The 22,559-nt window shown below is 33.4% G+C and overlaps 1 protein-coding gene across 1 annotated transcript in view; it reads right to left on the bottom strand.

Moving 5' to 3' along the window:
• Positions 1 to 5,626, bottom strand: part of LOC111047842 (DNA repair protein RAD50) — a 75,652-nt gene extending 70,026 nt beyond the window's left edge. The window contains 3 exon segments of the mRNA XM_039437319.1: positions 1,947 to 2,059; positions 3,967 to 4,082; positions 5,220 to 5,626. Coding sequence (XP_039293253.1) covers positions 1,947 to 2,059; positions 3,967 to 4,082; positions 5,220 to 5,594 — 604 coding nt within the window. The 5' untranslated portion in view covers positions 5,595 to 5,626.
• Positions 5,627 to 22,559: the final 16,933 nt, after the last annotated feature.

Here is a 22,559-nt window from a genome sequence, read left to right as displayed (position 1 = left end):
GAGTCGACAAATAGACTTAAAAACAGGCAGTTAACTAATTTTCGGAGCAATAAATTCACTTTCCGTTGCACAGATGTCAAAGTAAACTATGGCTCCAATAAAACTAAAAATCTGGTGTGGTACACTCACACAACTTTCCTTGCTCATTGAACGGTAAGCCCCATTCTTTAAAGAGAATAATTTAGGGAAATAACATAATGACGATTGGCAGCAACATATTTGAAACTACGATCACACTACTGTATATATGTGTATATAGAATTGTTTTCAGAGTACTTTTTCCTGTATGTAAATTGTGAAAATCGATGATATTTTTTAAAAGTCGTCAAAACAGCTGTTCTACAGATGAAATGTCTCAACTATGTGTTATCTTTATAAACTGCTCTACCTACCTACCTCATGCACGAGAAAGAGGCTACAAAGTCCATTTCTCAAGGATGAGGTGGACCCCCAGTAGTTTCCCAGAAAGGAGACTCATGCCAGTTAATAGAGCTGATAGATAACTATACAGGGTATAAATTTGAAAAAAATCGGTCAAGTCATTTTTGAAAAATTGTGAAAAACATGGTTTTTTAGTAAATATCCGCCATTTTTCTCAAGAATATTACGGAGCTCCTGCAATTTTCCCAGAAATGAGACTCATGTCAGTCGATAGGGCTTATGAATAGCTATCCATGGTATAAATTTGAGGAAATCGTTAGAGCCGTTTTCGAGAAAATCGTGAAAAACATGGTTTTTTAGTGATTATCCGCCATTTTTCTCAAGAATATTACGGAGCTCCTGCAATTTTCCCAGAAATGAGACTCATGTCAGTTGATAGGGCTTATAAATAGCTATCCATGGTATAAATTTGAAGAAAATCGTTGGAGCCGTTTTCGAGAAAACCGTGAAAACATGGTTTTTTAGTAATTATCCGCCATTTTTTCCGCCATCTTTAATTGAATTTTATTGAATTTCTTATTGTCGGATCCTCATGGTATAAGGACCTTAAGTTTAAAATTTCAAGTAAATCGGTTAATTAGGAATGGAGTTATCGTGTTCACAGACATACACACATACACACACACAGGCCAACACCCAAAAATCATGTTTTTGGGCTCAGGGGACTTAAAACGTATAGAAAACTTGAAAGTAGGGTACCTTAATTTTTTTTTGGAATGCAATACTTTCCTACCTGTGGTAATAGGGCAAGGAAAGTAAAAAACGCCCGATTACATACATGATTTAGTTGCACAGTCGTCAGAAATAGCTTATTTGTCTCCAATAGCTAAAAACGGTCAGTTAAGTTAAGGGCCCGAAGTCGTGCTGTTAAATCCAAAATCTACTCCCGCCAAATGCATTTTAGAGGTTGTGATAGCTTTTTTTGAAAGATGTTTACGAAAAACCATGTGTATATAAATAAATCATTTTTTCTCTCCCTATGTTTTTTTAAGTTGTTTATAACCTCCAAATCGCTAAATATGGTGAGAAATCTCGCCAAAAGCCAAGAGTCGCCATATTGTTTATCAATTTTATGTGAGGTATTTTAGGCCTGTTCACAGTGATGTCAATTAAAACTTTCCCTGATGCCAAGACGTTGATTGGATAGAAGCATGTACGGAAAAATGTGAATAGAGCTGCAGTGTGACTTGTGCGATGCTAATTCGAGATATAGCTAAATGGGCTTCGGCAAACGACTGTGCAACGACCAACCATTTATGTCAGTGATTTTAAACCATGCCTCACATAGCTGTGTTTGATTTTATGTAACGACTCTGCAACGGGCATCAGTGTGCTAGAGCTACCTGTTCGTGGGTTCGAATCCCACCGGTAGACATGGACGTATGATCATCTCATCAAATCACCCTCGCACTTTCCACTACCCACGCACAAGTAAACAACTCATGTGGGAATCATTCGCATTGGAAATAAGTATGAAAGAATAATTATTATAGAAAAAATGTTACCAGTGACTCGCGTTGATCTCATTTTCCGTATCTTTTCCAAACATTTGTTGTATTTATCTGCGTCGAATATCTGATCGAACCGCTCCTTAACTGTTTTGCCTTCTTCCATTGGCCTACAAACAAAAATAACACACTTATACAGAGTGAGTCATAAGTATGGGAACCCCTCAATAAGTTGGAGACTGTTGTAGATATAATACTGTAACTTTCAGGATAAGTTATTGGTCAAATACTCTACCTTTTGACGTACAACTGAATTTTTAACCCCTTATGACTTAGCGGTTGTAACTCGAATATTTTGAATGTAAACACCCATTGTGAGGTACATCATTTTAAAGGCCTTTTTGAAAAAGAAAGATGACATCAATAAAAACTTTCTATGATACATGTATCCAAAATGGCGGCTGATTGAAGTTTAAGTTTTTAAAGGAATGAGGGGTTGTAACTCGAATATTTTGAATGTAAACACCCATTGTGTGATGATAATTTTAAAGACCTTTTCAAAACTAGAAAGGACATCAATGAAAATGTTCTATGATACTTTTACACTAAATGGCGGCTGATTAAACTCTATCAATTATTTCTTTTAAAACTAAAACTTCAATCAGCCGCCATATTGGATAAAAGTGTCATAGAACATTGTTATTGATGTCATCTTTTGTTTCAGGAAGGCCTCTAGGATGTTGTATCACACAATGGGTGTTTACATTCAAAATATTTGAGTTACAACCCCTCATTTTCTTAAAAGCTAAAACTTCAATCAGCCGCCATTTTTGATACAAGTATCATAGAACATTTCAATTGATGTATATTTCTTGTTTTAAAAAGACCTTTAAAATGATGAACCACACAATGGGTGTTTACATTTGAAATATTCGAGTTACAACCCCTAAGTCACCCCCTTATGAGGGGTTGAAATTCAGTTGTACGTCAAAAGGTAGAGTATTCGACCAATAACTTATCCTGAAAGTTACAGTATTATATCTACAACAGTCTCCAATTTATTGAAGGGTTCCCATACATATGACTCACTCTATAATTGTAACAATTACATAATATAACATCCAGGACAATTACAATACACATGAGAATGTTGGTGCCAATGCCTGAAATCTGATTTTTATTAGGCCTATAAGATGAATATGACAAAAAAAATATATTCAGTACAAAATATGATATTTAATATGAAGAAAGATAATGAATTATTCTATGATTTTTATCATGGACAAAAATATGAACTATTCTAAACTATGGTAAATGAAAATATCATTAAAATTCAACATAATGTTCAAATGTGAAGTATCAAATACTATCAGGCAAGCTTGATTTTGTAGAGTTTTTTTGACAAAAAAGAAATTGAACCGAACTTAACTAATTATTTCTAAAATAGCACCATAGTTCCCGTTTTGAAAAGTTTTAGATATAAAACAACATATTGAAAACAAAAATTGAGAAATTTAGTAGCCCTGAATAATTATATACATTTTGACTAATTTATATCAGTATTTTTCTTCTCAGCCATTCAGTGGGGTCGGCGTTTCGAGTCAGTCGCTTCCAGGAGTCTCGGTAATGGGCTTCTTCTGGTGATAAGTCTCTTCTCTACAAGATCTTGGGCGATACAATTTTCCCATTTCTTCCTAGTACTAATTTGTATTCAGTAATTTATCAAAATATATTGGACATAACCTATGTATAATATTTGGACAATTTGAAACTAAATTAGGAAATTGAAGAAGTTTTGGGCAGTAGCCTGTTTCTTCTTTTCCCATCTTTGTATTGTTTGTGCTAACCTAATAAATAAATAAATATTAGGATAAAGTCCACTTGAAAATTATGACGATTACCCGATCCAAGGACCGTGGCAAAGACACCGTAAGTAGGAAGTAAGGATATTCATGATTATGAATAATTCAATAATAATGATGAGATATTTGAATAACTAAATATAATAAATAGACTTAAATATAATTTATGACTAATAAAATAGATACATTTGAAAGTTGATTATTCTAAATCTTACCAGCACGATTGTTCTTGGTGGCAAAAAATGACATAGTTGAGAATTGGCTTTGAAACTCCAATGAAGTTGCACATCTGCTCATCAGTGTCAATACATCTGTTGCTAATCGTGTTTTTCTGAAAAAAATGGAGAAATAAATTCAGAAAATACTTGGAATATCAAACTAAACATGAATATTATTCTAATACATTTAGAAATTACTTGAAATATCGAACTATTATCCTAATACATTCAGAATCTCTAGAATCTATGTTTTTGTACAGAGAATTGGAGTTCAATTCTTGAAGTGAACATAAACATATTCCCGCGTTCTTGAAACCTGAAATTATTATTTATTGAATAAGTTCACATCTTTTCCCTTTCTGTTATACCTTACCTGCCTATTGCATGTAAAACTATAGTTGATAGTCTATGGGCAATATGTTTTTGATGTCATAATGTAATTTAAAAAATTCACTGATTTAGAAAAGAGAAGTAGTATTTCACATAGATATAATACTAGATCCGGAAGAATAGTACAGATACATAATTTAGAATTTTTCAAAATGAAGACAGCTTTCATGGGAGAGAAATATTTTAACATGCTGCCCCGAAATTTAAGATCCATAGAGGAGTTGACAATTTTTAGTCAAGCTGAAAAAATATCTGATAGGATTGTCCTTATATTCATTTGAAGAATTTTTACATATTTGATTGTGATGAATTTCTTATTGACGTCGCTATGATGATATGGGACGCCGCTGAATTCAAATCTGAAATCAAAATTCCTCTATCTCCATTATTGGACGATTTGGATTTTGGTGGAGAGGATAGCCTTGAAAAGTACGGCAGGCCGGGCTCGCGTTGCTTACTACTAGAGTGAGGTCCACGTTATAATGGCAGTGGATAAAGATAGAAGAGCAGCGTTGCCTGTTCTCTGCCTTGATTAATTATATTTCCATATCGTCAAAAACATATTTGGCATCTTTATGCAGCTAAAAAAGGATAGTACCATCTATTTTGTGGAATGATAGACAAGGATAGCAACATCAAAGTTAATCAAATACTGCCATTATAACGTGGACTGCACTATAGAGTGTAGTGATTTTGCTCTGAGTCGTTCAAGGACACAGGCCGAGACAAGCCAAATCCGTACGTGTGTAGGGCCCTTAACAGTTTTGGGCTATGTCTGTTGTTTTCTTCCAATCATAAATATTTGATCTGTGATTGTTATAATACAAAAATATGAAATGAATTAATGAAAACCAACTCACCTCATAAGTAATAGTCTGGTCGATAGTCTTGAACTCCATGCTTTTCAGTTTCTGCGTGTTCTTCATAGTCCTTGACACCACCACAGGTTTGCTATGGACGTCAAAGATCCTCAACTTGATCAGTGCCATCGTTTCCGACGAATTGCCCAATTTCGGATCATGGACGAAAGCACTGCCGCCATTTTTCGATTTCGAATTGGGCGGCTGCTCGCTGCAAATCGCAAATTTGAGGGCTTCTATGATGGTGGTCTTGCCGCACCCATTTTGGCCCAAAATCAGGGTCAAGGGCGACTGGAATTTGATTTCGCCCACGTCTTCCGTTTCGGGGCCGAAGCTACGTATGCCCCTGATCTGGAGACGGTCTAGACGCGACATTTTCGTCTCTCTGAAACAAGGATTGGAGTTTTGTATTATGACGTCATCGATCCCACAAGTGTAGGTAAAGGATTGAAGATATTTTGGATATAAGATCACTTCAGTATGGGATACTTTATTAAAATGATTAAAAACAATATAAAAACAAGGAGTATTTACCCTTTTATTTAAAACATTTCAGACAATAAATTGAAATGTTTTGAAGTTTAGAATAAAATGTGCAAACTCAGCTGGAATAGTCATATACAGCAGGTAACCAGCCGACTCTCCCGCATTTGCTTCCTGATGCTCAGGACCAGGGGCCTGGTGACGGAGAGATATATATCTCATAATTATTATGATATATCATTAATAATGTGATCATTATGATGTATCATTAATTGTGTTTCTTGCTCTCTTCATCTATGGATTGCTCCATGTGGTCAATCGGCAAGTGCTGCTGATGTCCTGAGGCAGGCTGCAAAAGAGGGCTGTAAGAATAATAACAGGCAGCGATCATCTTGCACACTGTAAGCCCATCTTTGCTCGCCTTAGGCTCAACTCACACTTACGCGACTCAGGTCGAGAAGAGACTTGACTCTAGTCGAGAGCATGTCGTGTTTCCAAATGGTAACACTCAGACCAGTCAATGGACCTCAGTACCTTATAATAGCTGCCCGTGGTGACATCCACACCACAAGACCAGGTGCAGTGAGCTGTAGGATGTCCCTGATTGTCCAGAGATGTCCCCTAAATTATTTATTTATTTAGTTATTCGTGGACAGAATTATCAAGAAAACCGTCCTGAAGTTGCTTTGAGACAAGGCATATTACAGTGTGGGCCTACATGAATTCATGGGTGATAATTTGAATTTTTACTGAAAACGGTGAATGGATTGCTGTCAGGACAAGGACCAAGTCAGGTCCACTTTCTGACACAGTCAATAAATGACGTTACGACTATTACTGGTAAAACATAAGAAAGGATTGAACAAATTAACTAGATAAAATAACAAATAGGTGACAAAAACTAGCTAAATCAAAGAAAACAATAAGCAGTTCATTTCTAACCAACAAATTTTACAGACCGCCTTTGCCGGGTTTGAGAAACACTGCTACCACACCAATAGACCGAAAGCAAGCTTGCTTTGGCAAGACTGGTATGTTGGCCAGTAACCGGCAAGTTCAAAATGATATCAGCTCATGAATCGATTTCCTATTATTGAATTCTAGTTACAAACTGCTTGTTTTGTTGCTTCATATTATCAAAATCCAGTTGAAACAATATAATATTAGCATAAAGAAGACTTCAGGAATGTTGTGATAGAAATCAACTGGGATCTAGACTAGAATGAAGCTTCAAATATTTAAAATAATTTTCAAGGGTTTAGTTCCGCATACTATTTGTGCTTCAAAATACAATAAAAATAATAATTCTCTTCTCATTTTATAATCCACATTATCTCAAATTTGATAAGGTCGTTATATCGTCAAAAATAGGAATAATGTTTAGTAATTTATTAAGTAAAATGGTAAAAATCAGTGCTGCTACACGTTGCCTTGTCATTGTTGTTCAATCACGGTTTATTATAATGGTAAAAAAATAATTGAATGACGATGTAAAACAACAATATTATTCTTGTCATGAAGAAAACTTGAAATGCTGATTAATATCCATGAATAAATTCCAACACAAGTGTTCAAGAAAAATCTCAAGAGACCACATTTTTCTTTCAAAACTGCAAATAAGTTGAACAAGATTGATGTTGTATTGTACTTTTCTGATGCATCTTAATAAGTACCTAATATACACGTATTTTTCGAGAAAATATCATTTAGACTTTAGAAACTTCAAGAAAGTATTACAAGTGCTTTTGTTCTTTCATCTTCTATTCTGAGACTTTATTTCCAAATTTGAAAGAAGATTAATAAGTATATGTAGGTATAGTGAATACAAAAATTGTTGTAATTTGAGTCTATGCGAATCATTTTCTATAAGTTTTGTAGATAATGTAAAGAATCCTAGATAATCTCTAGTGATATCCTTTTTTTTCAAGATGCATACCATAACTAGGCTACCTGAGTAAGTTATTGAGACTTTTCAATAGACTAATATCAATCTTTTATTGTCAAGGAAGAAACATTAAAATGTTACAGGCAACGTTATTCTCTGGGATGTATTTCAATAGGAATTGATTGCTTCATTTTTGCAGATTACAATTTAAACTGGCTTATAAACTTATTATTTATTATGTCAGCTTACAATACAGCAAAGTTTTAGATGAATGAACATAAGATCTGAAATAAAAATTATTGAACTGTTCATGAAATGGAAAAAATGCAAGCATAGTTTTAAATGAATTAACATAATATAAACTGAAATAATATTAATGAACTGTACATGAAATGCAATTATTTAGAATAATTACTATAAGATAGAATTGGTTTGTTTGTAATGCATGAATTGACGGAGCTTAGAACATGTCAAGAAACAGTTTTGGGCTGTACCTGTTGGTCCTTCCCCAATCATTTTAAAGGATTGTGTTCTGTGTATCAATAAATTGATTCCCATTCTTTGGGAAGAGTAGCCTACTCAGAAAATCCTTCCCAGTAACTCTCTACCAAAAATTGACAGGGAATTAAAAGAAGCAATATTCAAGTTTATTAATTTATACCGAGAATATTTTGTTTATCTAATTTAGGTAGGCCCACCGTAGTGAGTTTCAAGGATGTATCCTATAGTGAGGCCCACATTATAAAGTCAGTGTTTGATTAGCAATGGTTTTGCTATCCTTGTCAATCATTCAACAAAGCGGATAGTGATATCTCTTTCTCGCATTGCTCTGTTGCCAGATCGTCTTTTAACAATGTAGAATAATTATAATTAATTGACAAAATATTTCATCTTAATTGTGAAAATTCATTATGAAATTATTGAGAAATATAATTTATTCCTTGATAAAATATAATTGATTATTTTAAGTGAGAATGAACAGTTGTTGATATTACATCAATAAACCTGTATCAGCTACCGTCTATAGAAGACAATGACAAGACAGAGGTTTGGCAACGTTTTTTCTGCTATCTTTCTCCACTGTCATTATAAAGTGGACCTGACTATAGTAGTTCGCGGCTCTTATATTGCTGCAAACATAAAATCATAGACCACAGACTGTGCTTGTCGTGTTCAAGAATCTTATACATGATAAATGTCTGACGTGTGTTGCAAATAAGTCTGTTGATGAGTGTTGTTGGAGTAGATATTGTGAAGGAAATATTCAATATTGAGAAAGATTTCAAAGTGATTATCAAGAGGAAAAAATTGAGAAAGATATTGGGTAAGAAGATGCGTAAATGACATGTGAATGGAAAGGAATAGGAAGACATCAATGAGATGGAGAATGCAAAGGTGGAAGAAGGAGAGGAAAGATAATGATAACAGGTTCAAGTAACGACAGAGAGAAAGAGAGAGAGGGCGATTGAGAGAGTGAGTCTGCAAGGAGTGTTCCTTGCACCTTAAGTGGGACAACCGATTGGAAAGGAAGGAGAATCCTAAGAGAAGGAGGAGGAAGAAGAAGAGGTAGGAGGAGGAAAGAAATTTCAACTTCTTCGATTCTCACTTCTCAACTCAGACCACGTCCACTAGCGTTCTCGCCCGGATATTTGGTGATAACTGGCCGATTTTCAGTGATAATACACTAGATTCCAGTGATATTACACTAGATTTTCAGTGTTAACAAGCATCCAAGCAAACTGTGTACAGTTGTATCAATATTATTGTGTCACATTTTGAACCGTGGATTATTTCAGCAGGTGAAGAAAGTTTCAAAAAGTTTTCTAGTGATAATAGGTTGGACTAGGTAGAGTGATTTGTACAGTGATAAGGGAAAAAGTTTGGGGGAATTTCGGGAGAAAGCTAGGGAAGAAAGTTTGGATAAACTTCAGGGTGAATATTCAAGAATAACCGGATTTTGGCCCATGTCTGGATAAATTTGCTGAACTTCTAGCTTTGACAGCTTTAAAATGGTGAGCTCATATATACAAATCTCAATATTTATTTATTATTTTACAAAGGCGACTTTCTAGAAGTATTTTAAGCCTAGGTGATGATGATTGGATGAATGATAATACTATGAATGTTATAATAGAAATGATATATAACTTATAATACCGTACATTATTTAAATCCACTTTATTCTAAAAAAATTCAACAAAAGCATTCAAAGTTTAATATGAGAATGGCTACAGTGAGATTAATTAACTTCACTGAATAAAAAGATGATAGTGAAGTGAATAGAAATGATATATAACTTACAATACATTATTTGAATCCACTTTATTCTAAAAAAAATCGACAAAAGCATTTTTAAAGTTTAATATGAGAATGACTGCAGTGAGATTAATTAACTTCACTGAATAAAAAGATAAGTGAGGTCCACGTTATAATGGCAGTGGAGAAAGATAGGAGAACAACGTAGCCGATGCTCTGTCTTGTCAATGCCTTTTGTAGACGGTAGCTGATACAGGTTTATTGATGTAATATTAACTTTTCATTCTTGTTTAATATAATCAATTATATTTTATTAAGCAAGAAATTATATTTTTCAATGATTTCATAATGGATTTTCATAATAAAGATTGAATATTTTGTTAATTAGTTATATTCCTACACTGTTAAAGAACAATCTGGCAACAGAGCAAAGCGAGAAAGAGATAGTGCTATCCGCTTTGTTGAATGATAGACAAGGATAGCAATACCATTGCTAATCAAACACTCTGCCTTTGTAAGGGGGACTTCGCTATAGAAAGATTAACTTCAGACTGTGGGTCAGGTATTAATATTGTACAGATACTAAACTGAATATTATTTACTTTGTAATTATGGTGAGGTCCACTTTAAACTATTAGCATTTTTTATAATAAGAGGAGCATTAAACATAGATTTTATTCATGAGGAATGCTAATCATTTGAAATGAGTCTCACCTCTTCTCAGCTCAGAGAAAACTTTTAGCAACATGACTTTATTGAGCAACGAGGAAAGACTTGAGAAAGTCGGTTTTAGCAGATATTCCATGAATAACTTGACTGCCAGGTTTTTGAGATTGACCAATTCGAAACAAATATCAAGCATTCATCAAACATAGGTCTCCTCTGATTGTTTAAAGCTCTGATTCAGTTTAATTCTGTTGATGTAATTAAGATTAATTAAAGTTGTTGACATGATTCTGTCTTGTAATTTTAACATCTAATTAACAAACTATCTTTTATAATTATTATCAAACGAAAACCCCAATTAAATGCTGTTAATCACCCCAAGACTTCTGCTACTGCAAATATTGACAATAGGGTGAAGAGCTAGATGGAAATTCGTTTAATAATAATTATTCATTAATTAGCATTTGAACAAATACAACTTTCAATTTATTTTCATCTCCATCTGTATTTTTTATATACTTGGTTCAAATAAATTTGCTATACTGGCCTTTTTTAGAATAATTGATAATCGATTATATCTGTTCAATTTTACTATTGAATTACAATTTAATATCTGTAGTTCATAGGCAATTAAGTTGTTTTATCTCTTATATTATTTATCTAATTGTCATGTTATTAAAACATTTATATGTTCTCAATTATCTTGGATACTGTTTTTGTTCAATTCGAATTGTTCTATCAATTTTTCAAATATAGTTAATCATCAGGTAACCCGTGCTCCGCAAGAGCACGTTTGAAGCACAAAAATATTGGATCTAGACAAACTGAAAACTTGTCGTAGGCTACTAAAATCTTGAAGAATTTGAAATAGGCCTATAACCATCCTAGGTAATAGATAAAAAATCTATAAGTAAAATTCAAAGTTAATCAGTTGCTGAGTAGTTCAGACGTGATGATGGGTCATTCGTGTATTTCCTATCCTATACATGTGGAAGCCAATTTATTTATTTGCATCAACCAATGCACAAATCAAATACATGATTAGAAAAGGACCAACAGGCCTAGCTTAAAACTGGGCTAATAATTAAAATAATTATAATTTTCATTATTATATCACAGATTATAGATGATGGCTGATACCTGTTCAATCCTTACTATTGAATATTATCTATTGACTATTGTGCTTAAAATCTTGACTATTGACTAGTTAACTATTGATTTATTATATCACAGATTATAGATGATGGCTGATACCTGTTCAATACTTACTATTGAATATTATCTATTGACTATTGAGCTACAATCTTGACTATTGACTATAATATGATCTATAGTCTGCTGATGTGGTCTAAATTTCTATATCAAATTAGGAATTAAGTTTGTTTTTTGGTCCTTCAAAATTATTCCTTTAATACCGGTATGTGAATATTTCCTATTTTAGTGAAAATAATGTGAAATTTTTCTTCTATGTATGGTTTTGAAGCATCTCAATTTAAAAACCTACTTTGTAAAAATAATTGAGACCTGAAAATTTTGTAGAGTGAACAACTACTAACCTATTTCGGACTATGTGTAACCTTATCTAAATTTGGGAGAGGAATAGCACAAGGTTACCTTATTTTTTCTCTCCCTATCATTTTGATGATGTACTTATTGTATGAATCAATAAAGAATAAATTTACTCATTTGACACCCACTTGATTTTGAACATAATATATGTTGGTTTCAGTTTGTGCTATTGACCTTTTTACTTTCCTTGCCCTATTACCATTAGGTAAGGAAAGTATTGCTTTCCGAAAAAAATTAAGGTACCCAAATTTCTACATGTTTCAAGGTCCCCTGAGTCCAAAAAAAGTGGTTTTTGGATATTGGTGTGTGTGTGTGTGTGTGTGGTGTGTGTGTGTGTGTGTGTGTGTGGTGTGTGTGTGTGTGTGTGGTGTGTGTGTGTGTGTGTGTGTGTGTGTGTGTGTGTGTGTGTTGTGTGTGTGTGTGTGTGTGTGTGTGGTGTGTGTGTGTGTGTGTGTGTGTGTGTGTGGTGTGTGTGTGTGGTGTGTGTGGTGTGTGTGTGTGGTGTGTGTGTGTGTGTGAGTGTGTGTGTGTGGTGTGTGTGTGGTGTGTGTGTGGTGTGTGTGTGTGTGTTGTGTGTGTGTGTGTGTGTGGTGTGTGTGTGCGTCTGTGTACACGATATATCATCTCCCAATTAACGGAATGACTTGAAATTTGGAACTTAAGGTCCTCACGATATAAGTATCCGACACGAACAATTTCGATCTGATGCAATTCAAAATGGCGGCTGAAATGGCGAAAATGTTGTCAAAAACAGGGGTTTTCGCGATTTTCTAGAAAACGACTCCAACGATTTCGATCAAATTCATACCTAAAAAAGTCATTGATAAGCTCTATCAACTGCCACAAGTCTCATATCTGTAAAAATTCCAGGAGCTCTGCCCCATCTATGCAAAGTTTGATTTTAGATTCCCAATTGTCAGGCTTCAAATACAATTCAAACAAAAAATTCTAAATGGAAAAGATTGAGCATGAAAATCTCTACAATTAATGCTTAGTAACATTTTCACCTAACATTTGAAATAAGCTCGAAATTCGAGAAAAGCATTCAAAGTTTAATATGAGAATGGCTGTAGTGAGATTAATTAACTTCACTAGATGAAAATACTGTATTGAGGTCCACGTTATAATGGCAGTGGAGAAAGATAGGGGAACAATGTTGCCGATCCTCTGTCTTGTCAATGCCTTCTATGGAGGGTAACTGATACCGGTTTATTGATGTAATATTAACTGTTCATTCACGTTTAAAATGATCAATATTATATTCTATCAAGCAAGAAATTATATTTTTCAATGATTTCATAATGAATTTTCATTTTCATTTTCATATTATGGATTATATATGATGGCTGATACCTGTTTTTTTTCAAATTCAAATTGAGTTTTATTCACAGAATCATTACAAATACAGTACATGTATGAACAATATAAACACTTGTGAATTTTCCCCACATAGACAGGTCTGTGTGTGGGAAAACACAATCTTGACTATTGAATCATTCTATGATCTGTAGTCTGCTGATGTGGTCTAAATTTCTATATCCAATTCAATTATAATTAAGTTTGTTTTTTGGTCCTTAAAAATTATTGCTTTAATACCGGTATGTGAATATTTCCTATTAAGTGAAAATAATGTGAAATTTTTCTTCTATGTATGGTTTTGAAGCATCTCAATTTTAAAACCTACTTTGTAAAAATAATTGGGACCTGGAGATTTTGTAGAGTGAACAACTACTAACCTATTTCGGATTATGTGTAACCTTATCTAAATTTGGGAGAGGAATAGCAAAATAAGGTTACCTTATTTTTTCTCTCCCTATCATTTTGATGATGTACTTATTGTATTAATCAATAAAGAATAAATTTACTCATTGACACCCACTTGATTTTAAATATAATATATGTTGGTTTCAGTTTGTGCTATTGACCTTTTTACTTTCCTTGCCCTATTACCATAGGTAAGGAAAGTATTGCTTTCCGAAAAAAATTAAGGTACCCCAATTTCTAAATTTCAATACGTTTCAAGGTCCCCTGAGTCCAAAAAGTTGTTTTGGGTATTGGTCTGTATGTGTGTGTGTGTGAGTGTGTGTGTGTGTGTGTGTGTGTGTGTTGTGGTGTGTGTGTGTGTGTGTGTGTGTGTGTGTGTGTGTGTGTGGTGTGTGTGTGTGTGTGTGTGTGTGTGCGTCTGTGTACACGATATCTCATCTCCCAATTAACGGAATGACTTGAAATTTGGAACTTAAGGTCCTCACGATATAAGTATCCGACACGAACAATTTCGATCTGATGCAATTCAAAATGGCGGCTGAAATGGCGAAAATGTTGTCAAAAACAGGGTTTTTCGCGATTTTCTCGAAAACGACTCCAACGATTTTGATCAAATTCATACCTAAAATAGTCATTGATAAGCTCTATCAACTGCCACAAGTCTCATATCTGTAAAAATTCCAGGAGCTCTGCCCATCTATGCAAAGTTTGATTTTAGATTCCCAATTGTCAGGCTTCAGATACAATTCAAACAAAAAATTCTAAATGGAAAAGATTGAGCATGAAAATCTCTACAATTAATGCTTAGTAACATTTTCACCTAACATTTGAAATAAGCTCGAAATTCGAGAAAATGTTTTCATTTCAATTGCAAACTGTTGGCAACTGTTGATTCTATTAAACCACTCACTATGAAGAGTGGTGCATTGGAGTGGTGAGTGGAGTAGTTGCATTCACTATGAAGAGATAGCAGACCTCGTGTGTCTCCAGCGTTATAGTCCTGTCACCAGCTGGCTTGAATCTTTGAATAGTAGACTTGAGATGCGCGGGAACACTAGCGTCAGGTGATAAATTTTCATAACGGCAAGGAAAGTTGTGTGAGTGCGCCACACCAGATTTTTCAATATTGTGTTGTTAATGGGTGATATCTGTTTTATCGTCAAGTTAAAAAAATGACTCCATATCTGTACCTATACCTGCCTAGTACCCTTGTCATATTTCTCTTAATTTATACTGTTTTTATCTTGTATATTGGATCACTATAGTCTACAGTCTATCAATACACTTTATAGTTACTTTGTAAAAATAATTGGGACCTGGAGATTTTGTAGAGTGAACAACTACTAACCTATTTCGGATTATGTGTAACCTTATCTAAATTTGGGAGAGGAATAGCAAAATAAGGTTACCTTATTTTTTCTCTCCCTATCATTTTGATGATATACTTATTGTATTAATCAATAAGAATAAATTACTCATTGACACCCACTTGATTTTAAATATAATATATGTTGGTTTCAGTTTGTGCTATTGACCTTTTTACTTTCCTTGCCCTATTACCATAGGTAAGGAAAGTATTGCTTTCCGAAAAAAATTAAGGTACCCCAATTTCTAAATTTCAATACGTTTCAAGGTCCCCTGAGTCCAAAAAGTTGTTTTGGGTATTGGTCTGTATGTGTGTGTGTGTGAGAGTGTGTGTGTGTGTGTGTGTGTGTGTGTGTGTGTGTGTGTGTGTGTGTGTGTGTGTGTGGTGTGTGTGTGTGGTGTGTGTGTGTGTGTGTGTGTGTGTGTGTGTGTGTGTGTGGTGTGTGTGTGTGTGTGTGTATGAGTGTATGTGCGTCTGTGTACACGATATCTCATCTCCCAATTAACGGAATGAATTGAAATTTGGAACTTAAGGTCCTTACACTATAAGGATCCGACACGAACAATTTCGATCAAATGCGATTCAAGATGGCGGCTAAAATTGCGAAAATGTTGTCAAAAACAGGGTTTTTCGCGATTTTCTCGAAAACGACTCCAACGATTTTGATCAAATTCATACCTAAAATAGTCATTGATAAGCTCTATCAACTGCCACAAGTCTCATATCTGTAAAAATTCCAGGAGCTCTGCCCATCTATGCAAAGTTTGATTTTAGATTCCCAATTATCAGGCTTCAGATACAATTTAAACAAAAAATCTAAATGGATAAGATTGACCATGAAAATCTCTACAATCAATGTTCACTAACATTTTTCAATATTGTGGATAATGAGTGATATCTGTTTTATCGTCAAGTTAAAAAAATGACTCCATATCTGTAGCTATAGGCTACCTGCCTAGTACCCTTGTCATATTTCTCTTAATTTATACTGTTTTTATCTTGTATATTGGATCACTATAGTCTACAGTCTATCAATACACTTTATAGTTACTTTGTCCATCCTTCTATCAAATTTGTTTTGTAAAGTTTTTCGACAATATAATCATATCCTTTATTCTACACAAAAGTGAGTCGACAGACCAGTTCACATGTATGCCAGTCGCCTATTTCTCCAAGGCAAGTGCACACACAATAAGGAAAACAGTTCATTTTGGCAGGCCTGTGACTGCACCCATCCCAAATACCGCAACAATTTTTGGCATAATGATCGTATCTTTGCCCCAGAGCAGGACAGGCCAATTTAAGCCATCTGCTGTGTATTTTATCTGATTTATGAACAGATTTTGATTGAGTTTAACTGTAAAATTCTGTGTAAAATTGGGAACAAAAATGGTTCTCACCTTCCAGGCATAGATAATGGTGAGAGAAAATTAATTTGAAAACTTCAGCTTTGGTTGAATGGAAAGCATTGATTGTGTAAAATTGGGAACAAAAATGGTTCCTACCTTCCAGGCATAGATAATGGTGAGAGAAAATTAATTTGAAAACTTCAGCTTTGGTTGAATGGGGAGCATTGATGCTATAGTGAGGTCCACGTTATAATGGCAGTGGAGAAAGATAGAGAACAACGTTGCCGATCCTCTGTTTTGTCAATGCCTTCTATAGACGGTAGCTGATACAGGTTTATTGATGTAATATCAACTGTTCATTCTCGTTTAAAATAATCAACTATATTTTATCAAGCAATAAATTATATTTTGTTAATAATGAATGTTCATAATTGAGATGAAATATTTTGTTAATTGATTATTAATTCTACATTGTTGAAAGACGATCTGGCAACAGAGCAAAGCGAGAAAGAGATAGCGCTATCCGCTTTGTTGAATGATAGACGAGGATAGCAATACCATTGCTAATCAAACACTGCCGTATAACGTGGACCTCACTATAATGTGTGGAAGGCTGACAGTTTGAGATAATAAATATCACTATGGATGAAATTTATGCTATTGTTGTGGAACATCGAAGAATGTTAGCAAGAACTTATGTTATTATGTTATGATGCTTTGGAGCATCATAAAGCCATCTTCATGATGATAGCATATAGCATTCCTTCATTTTCCAACATCTTTGATACATAATTATATATAATTTTCTGTAAGAGGCTGGTAGATGTTCGAACAATGTTTTATTAGAATATTATTCATGCAGAGCTCTGCTGTTTTATTTTTGTTTAATTGAAATTTTGAAAAACATTTATATTGCAACTCACACCTGCGCACAGGGTTTCTTTGCAGGTGTAGATTCTTATATATAGTTCTTTTGTCTTGAAGTGTTGTATATTTTTTGAGAATCAATAAATTTGAATTTGTTTGACATTGTATCCATACTGATCAAGAGATTGAATAATTAAATAAAAATACTACGAATAAATGCATTATTTAATCTATTTTTGTGTAGTTGAGAAGTTGATATTGTGGTAATTATTCATATTCAATAAAATCTATCAATATATTTCTAAGTATCAATAAATCTGTGGTTTTTTGACAATTACGTAGTATTTTTATTTAATACGTATATGAATAATTACCACAATATCAACTTCTCAACTACACAAAAATATATTAAATAATGCATATGGAACATGAACGACCCCACACTGTATAAGCTCAGGGTTTATTTAAAACATTATTTTCCATTATTTTCAGTTATATATTGTGATAAATGTATTTTTCTAGAAGAATAAATTTCAATTTCAATATTATTACTGATAAAAGCTCACCTGCCTCTTACCAGGTATTTTTTCAAATTAAAGGGGACTTGAAAAAATATGGGTAAATGTAAATAATAAAACACAATGGATTTAAATTGAGTTATTATAGGATTTTTTAGATATTGCAGGATTGAAATGTGTGAACACTCTCATAAGTACCAATGATATTATTTTTTTGACTAGCAGAGTAAAGTATTCATTGCAAATCAGGGATTAATGTTTCAAAGACAATATTGAAAAACAGTGTGAATACTTCCATAAATAACAATGGTACTCTTTAGTGATAAATGATAATATGATTCATACAATAAGCACATAATAAAATGATAGGGAGAGAAAAAATAAGGTAACCTTGTGCTATTCTTCTCCCAAATTAGATAAGGTTACACATAGTCCGAAATAGGTTAAGTCTTGTAGTTGTCCACTTCACTAAATTTTCAGTCCTTAATTATTTTCACAAAGTAGATTTTTAAATTTAAATGCTTCAAAGCCAAACATAGAAGAAATATGCAACATTATTATCACTAAAATAGGAAATATTTACATATCTAAGAAATAATTTTGAAGGACTAATAAAAAAACTTAATTATCTCCCTGATCAGTAGGAGAGGTTCATCATTGGATATGTATCAGTAGAATTCATACTACTCTTTTCAACTTTATTATTTATCTCTCACAATATCAAAAATATTATTTTGTGAACAAGTCTTGTTAAATTAACAAACCGTTGTCAATAATTGTTTAAATTATTAGCTTAAGATTTAGAAACAGTTAATAAGTCTCTACTCCTTCTGGCGAACAAGTGTTTTACTTATATGCCAGTAGTTCTTCACCTCCAGCCGTATTTCAAAGATAGTTTACATAGATATTTAGAATGTCAAAAAAATTATTTCGTGAGCAAGTCTTGTTAAATTAATAATTGTATAAATTATTAGCTTAAGATTTAGAAACAGTTAATAAGTCTCTACTCCTTCTGGCGAACAAGTGTTTCACTTATGCCAGTAGTTCTTCACCTCCAGCCGTATTTTACAGATGTTTACACAGATATTTAAATATCAAGAAAAAATATTTCGGGAGCAAGTCTTGTTATATTATAATTGTATAAATTATTAGCTTAAGATTTAGAAACAGTTAATAAGTCTCTACTCCTTCTGGCGAACAAGTGGTTTACTTATAAGCCAGTAGTTCTTTTTAAGCCAGTAGGTATTTTACAGATATAACATAGATATTTAGAATATTAATTTTTTTTTCTAATTGTCACATCTTTGTAATGTTTTTGTGTTTTTGGTGAAATAAATTGAATTGAAAAAATATATAATATGATGTTCTCTACTCTAATCTTTGAGGGTTGAGTGTAAGAGAGGGCCGGCTGCGCCCTAACTCCGCCCTCCTAGGTAAAAATAAAGGCAGCCATTCTATTCTATTCTAATCAGTTGAGAAGACATTCATTGGAAATCAGTGATCAATCTTAAAAAATAAGATGGGCTACTGTTGCTGGTAAGATGTTGTGATATCTATCCATAATGAAAACACTGGAATTTTGTCAAAAATATCACTTATTTATCGTAAAATATATCGAACATGTTTCATCTCTGAATACCTAAATTTGAGAAAGAAACAGTTTTGGGCTTTAAGCCTGTTGTTTCTTTCCTAATCATTCATAAAGTTGAGAATGATATTGTATCTATCAATGTATAAATAAATAGATAAATAAACACCAAAATGTCATCTTCAGACACTATTATATTCTACAATGAATAAGTGATATTTCGGACAGAATTCCAGTGTTTTCATTATCTTCAAAAATAAGATTGCAAATCCATGAAAAAGTTACGAAAACGGTTGCATCATTTTTATAGCGTTGGTTATGAGGGCAAACATTGACGGTTGAAAGCATGCCGCTCTGTTCTAATTAGCGAAAAATAATTATTTTCTGCTCTACTGACAGAGTTATGCTAATTTTCAGATTCATTTCCCTTTCTTACTGTTGTTTTCTTCCTGATTATTCCCCAATCATATTCCAGAAAATAACTAGAATGTTCTCCCCAATCATATGAATAAATTTTCATGAATATAGTGAGGTCCACGTTATAATGGCAGTGTTTGATTAACAATGGTATTGCTATCCTTGTCTATCATTCAACAAATCGAAGTTGATGAAGTATATTGAAGGAGGTAGATGATACAAGGGATAATAAATAAGAAGAAGCAAAAGAAGAACAAATGGGCAGAAGAAGAAGAAGAGGAAGAAGAAGAGAAAGGAAAAGGACTAGAAAATGACTAAAATGACTAGAGTAGATAAAAGAAGGAAGTAGATGAGACATGAGGTAAAAAAGAAGAAGAAAAAGAAGAAGAAAAAGAAGAAGAAAAAGAAGAAGAAGAAGAAGAAGAAGAAGAAAAACGAAAAGAAAAAGGTGAATAGACGGTCTTTTAGAAGAATAAGATGATCATACCTGTATTCACACCGGTACTACTGTACCAAATTATATATTATTAGAAAGTGACTATGGTACTGCAGCTATATTCACTCCATACTGACAGTATCAGTTCATTGAGAAACTGTGGTGTAATCTATAAGAAATTGTGACAATAATCAGTTGCTTCTGGTGATAAGCTAGTTACTGGTTCGGTCTTCTTTCAAGTTTTTTCCTTTTCTCAAGTTTTTTTTTTCTCTTTTCAAGTTTTTTGCTCGCCACATTCTTTCTTCACACCATATTCTAGATTTGTGTTGGCAGCAAATAGCGAGACAGGAATGTGTTGAACCGGAAGTGAAAAAAGACGGATATGGAACTAGAAGAGGAAGAGAGGATGGAAAAGGAAGGCGAAAGAAAAAAAATGGAGTACGTGATGAGATGAGCTTCTTTCTATGTCTTTATTATCAAGTTGTGAACTGGAGAAATCTATCAAGTTGCAGTTGATTTTATCTACTGCCACTGTACTATACTTGTGTAAATTACGAATATAAATATTTTGCTCATACATGTTGCTCATATATAAGGGACAGAAAATATACGATTGATGAATTAGCAATTATGAATATAGTGAAGTCCACGTTATAATGGCAGTGCTTGATTAGCAATTGTATTGCTATCCTTGTCTATCATTCAACAAAGCGGATGCCAGATTGCTCTGCTGCCAGATTGTCTTTTAACTATCTAGAATTATTAATTAATAATCAACAAAATATTTCATCTTAATTAAGAAAATTCATTAAGAAATTATTGTAACGTTTGTAACAGCTGTGTCTAGTTGAAAGTTGTGTGTATATTTTTGGCTTCAAATTTCTAAAATAACTTAATTTATTCAAAGTGCGGTGATATTGAGTGCCAAATTTGACTATAATTTAGTTTTTTAATCATTCTAAATTCAAAATTTCTAGCTAATATATATTCTTGGACAGAACTTAGAACTTTAAATTCCTCAGTAAGAACATAACCTATTTTTTTGGACAGTTTCATTATTTATCAAAATTTGGGAACAGAATAGTTTTGGGCTATGCCTGTTGTTCTATCCCAACCATGAATATGATTTGTAATTATATCAACGAATAAATAATTATTTATTTGAAAAAAAATATATATATATAACTTCTTGCTTGGTAAAATATAATTGATTATTTTAAACGAGAATGAACGTTAATATTACATTAACCTGTATCAGCTACCGTCTATAGAAGGCATTGACAAGACAGAGGATCGGCAACGTTTTTCTCCTTTCTTTCTCCACTGCCTTTATAACGTGGACCTCACTATAATTAACTTGAAGTGTTGCATAAAGATTATTGATTTAGGATAGTGGTAAAGGCCTGTTTTCAATATTCTTCAAGATTTCAGGACATTGAGCTTTCATTTCAGAGGATGGATATAGGTTTATCCTCATTTTTATTGATCAATTGGTGTGTATGGAATAGAAACAAATATATTAAATTTGTGATTCGAAGTTTATGCCTAACCAAACAGAGCTTATCCAAGTTAATCCGTGACGTAATTAGTTCATTAATGGAAGGTTTTTCTGACCGTGAATGAACGGTTTAAATCGTCACCGTCGCCGTCATGGAATGCGATTCGCAGTGACTTGCGTTGAAGATTCAAAGTTCGGAGCATACACAAGTTATAATACTCATGTATTCATCATGCGTGAACGTAAGTCTGATGAAAAAGCGAAAGTTAGTTCCGGTGACAAAAACTCACTGCTTTGTCCTCCTCCTCCTCTTCTTCTTCACCTCCTTCTCCTCCTCCTCACCTTCTTTTTCTTCTTCTTCTCTCTTTATCAGACATTTCTTCTCCATCTCCCACTCTCCTTGTTAACCAACCTCTTTACGGTAGACTCAACGATTACCGGTATAGGTCCGTTAAGAATGTTATTTTGTTTGCTCACGAGTCAAGACCGACTTGGCCAACAACTCTTCTTGTACATATCATTCTTCTCAATATTTATTTATTCTTATGGCTTTTATTGGCAGAGAGATCCTTTTGGATGTTCTGCCTTGCCGTATTACCCAATGTCATTTCCTATCAACACTCAAGTTTATAGGTTATGTATTCGGTTCTTCCATGGCTTACTTTAGATTCTTCTATC

Source organism: Nilaparvata lugens, chromosome 11 (assembly GCF_014356525.2).
Source record: "Nilaparvata lugens isolate BPH chromosome 11, ASM1435652v1, whole genome shotgun sequence".
NCBI classification, from domain to species: Eukaryota; Metazoa; Arthropoda; class Insecta; order Hemiptera; family Delphacidae; genus Nilaparvata; species Nilaparvata lugens.
The sequence above is the reverse complement of the archived record's forward strand: the minus strand, read 5'-3'. Positions and strand labels throughout refer to the sequence as shown.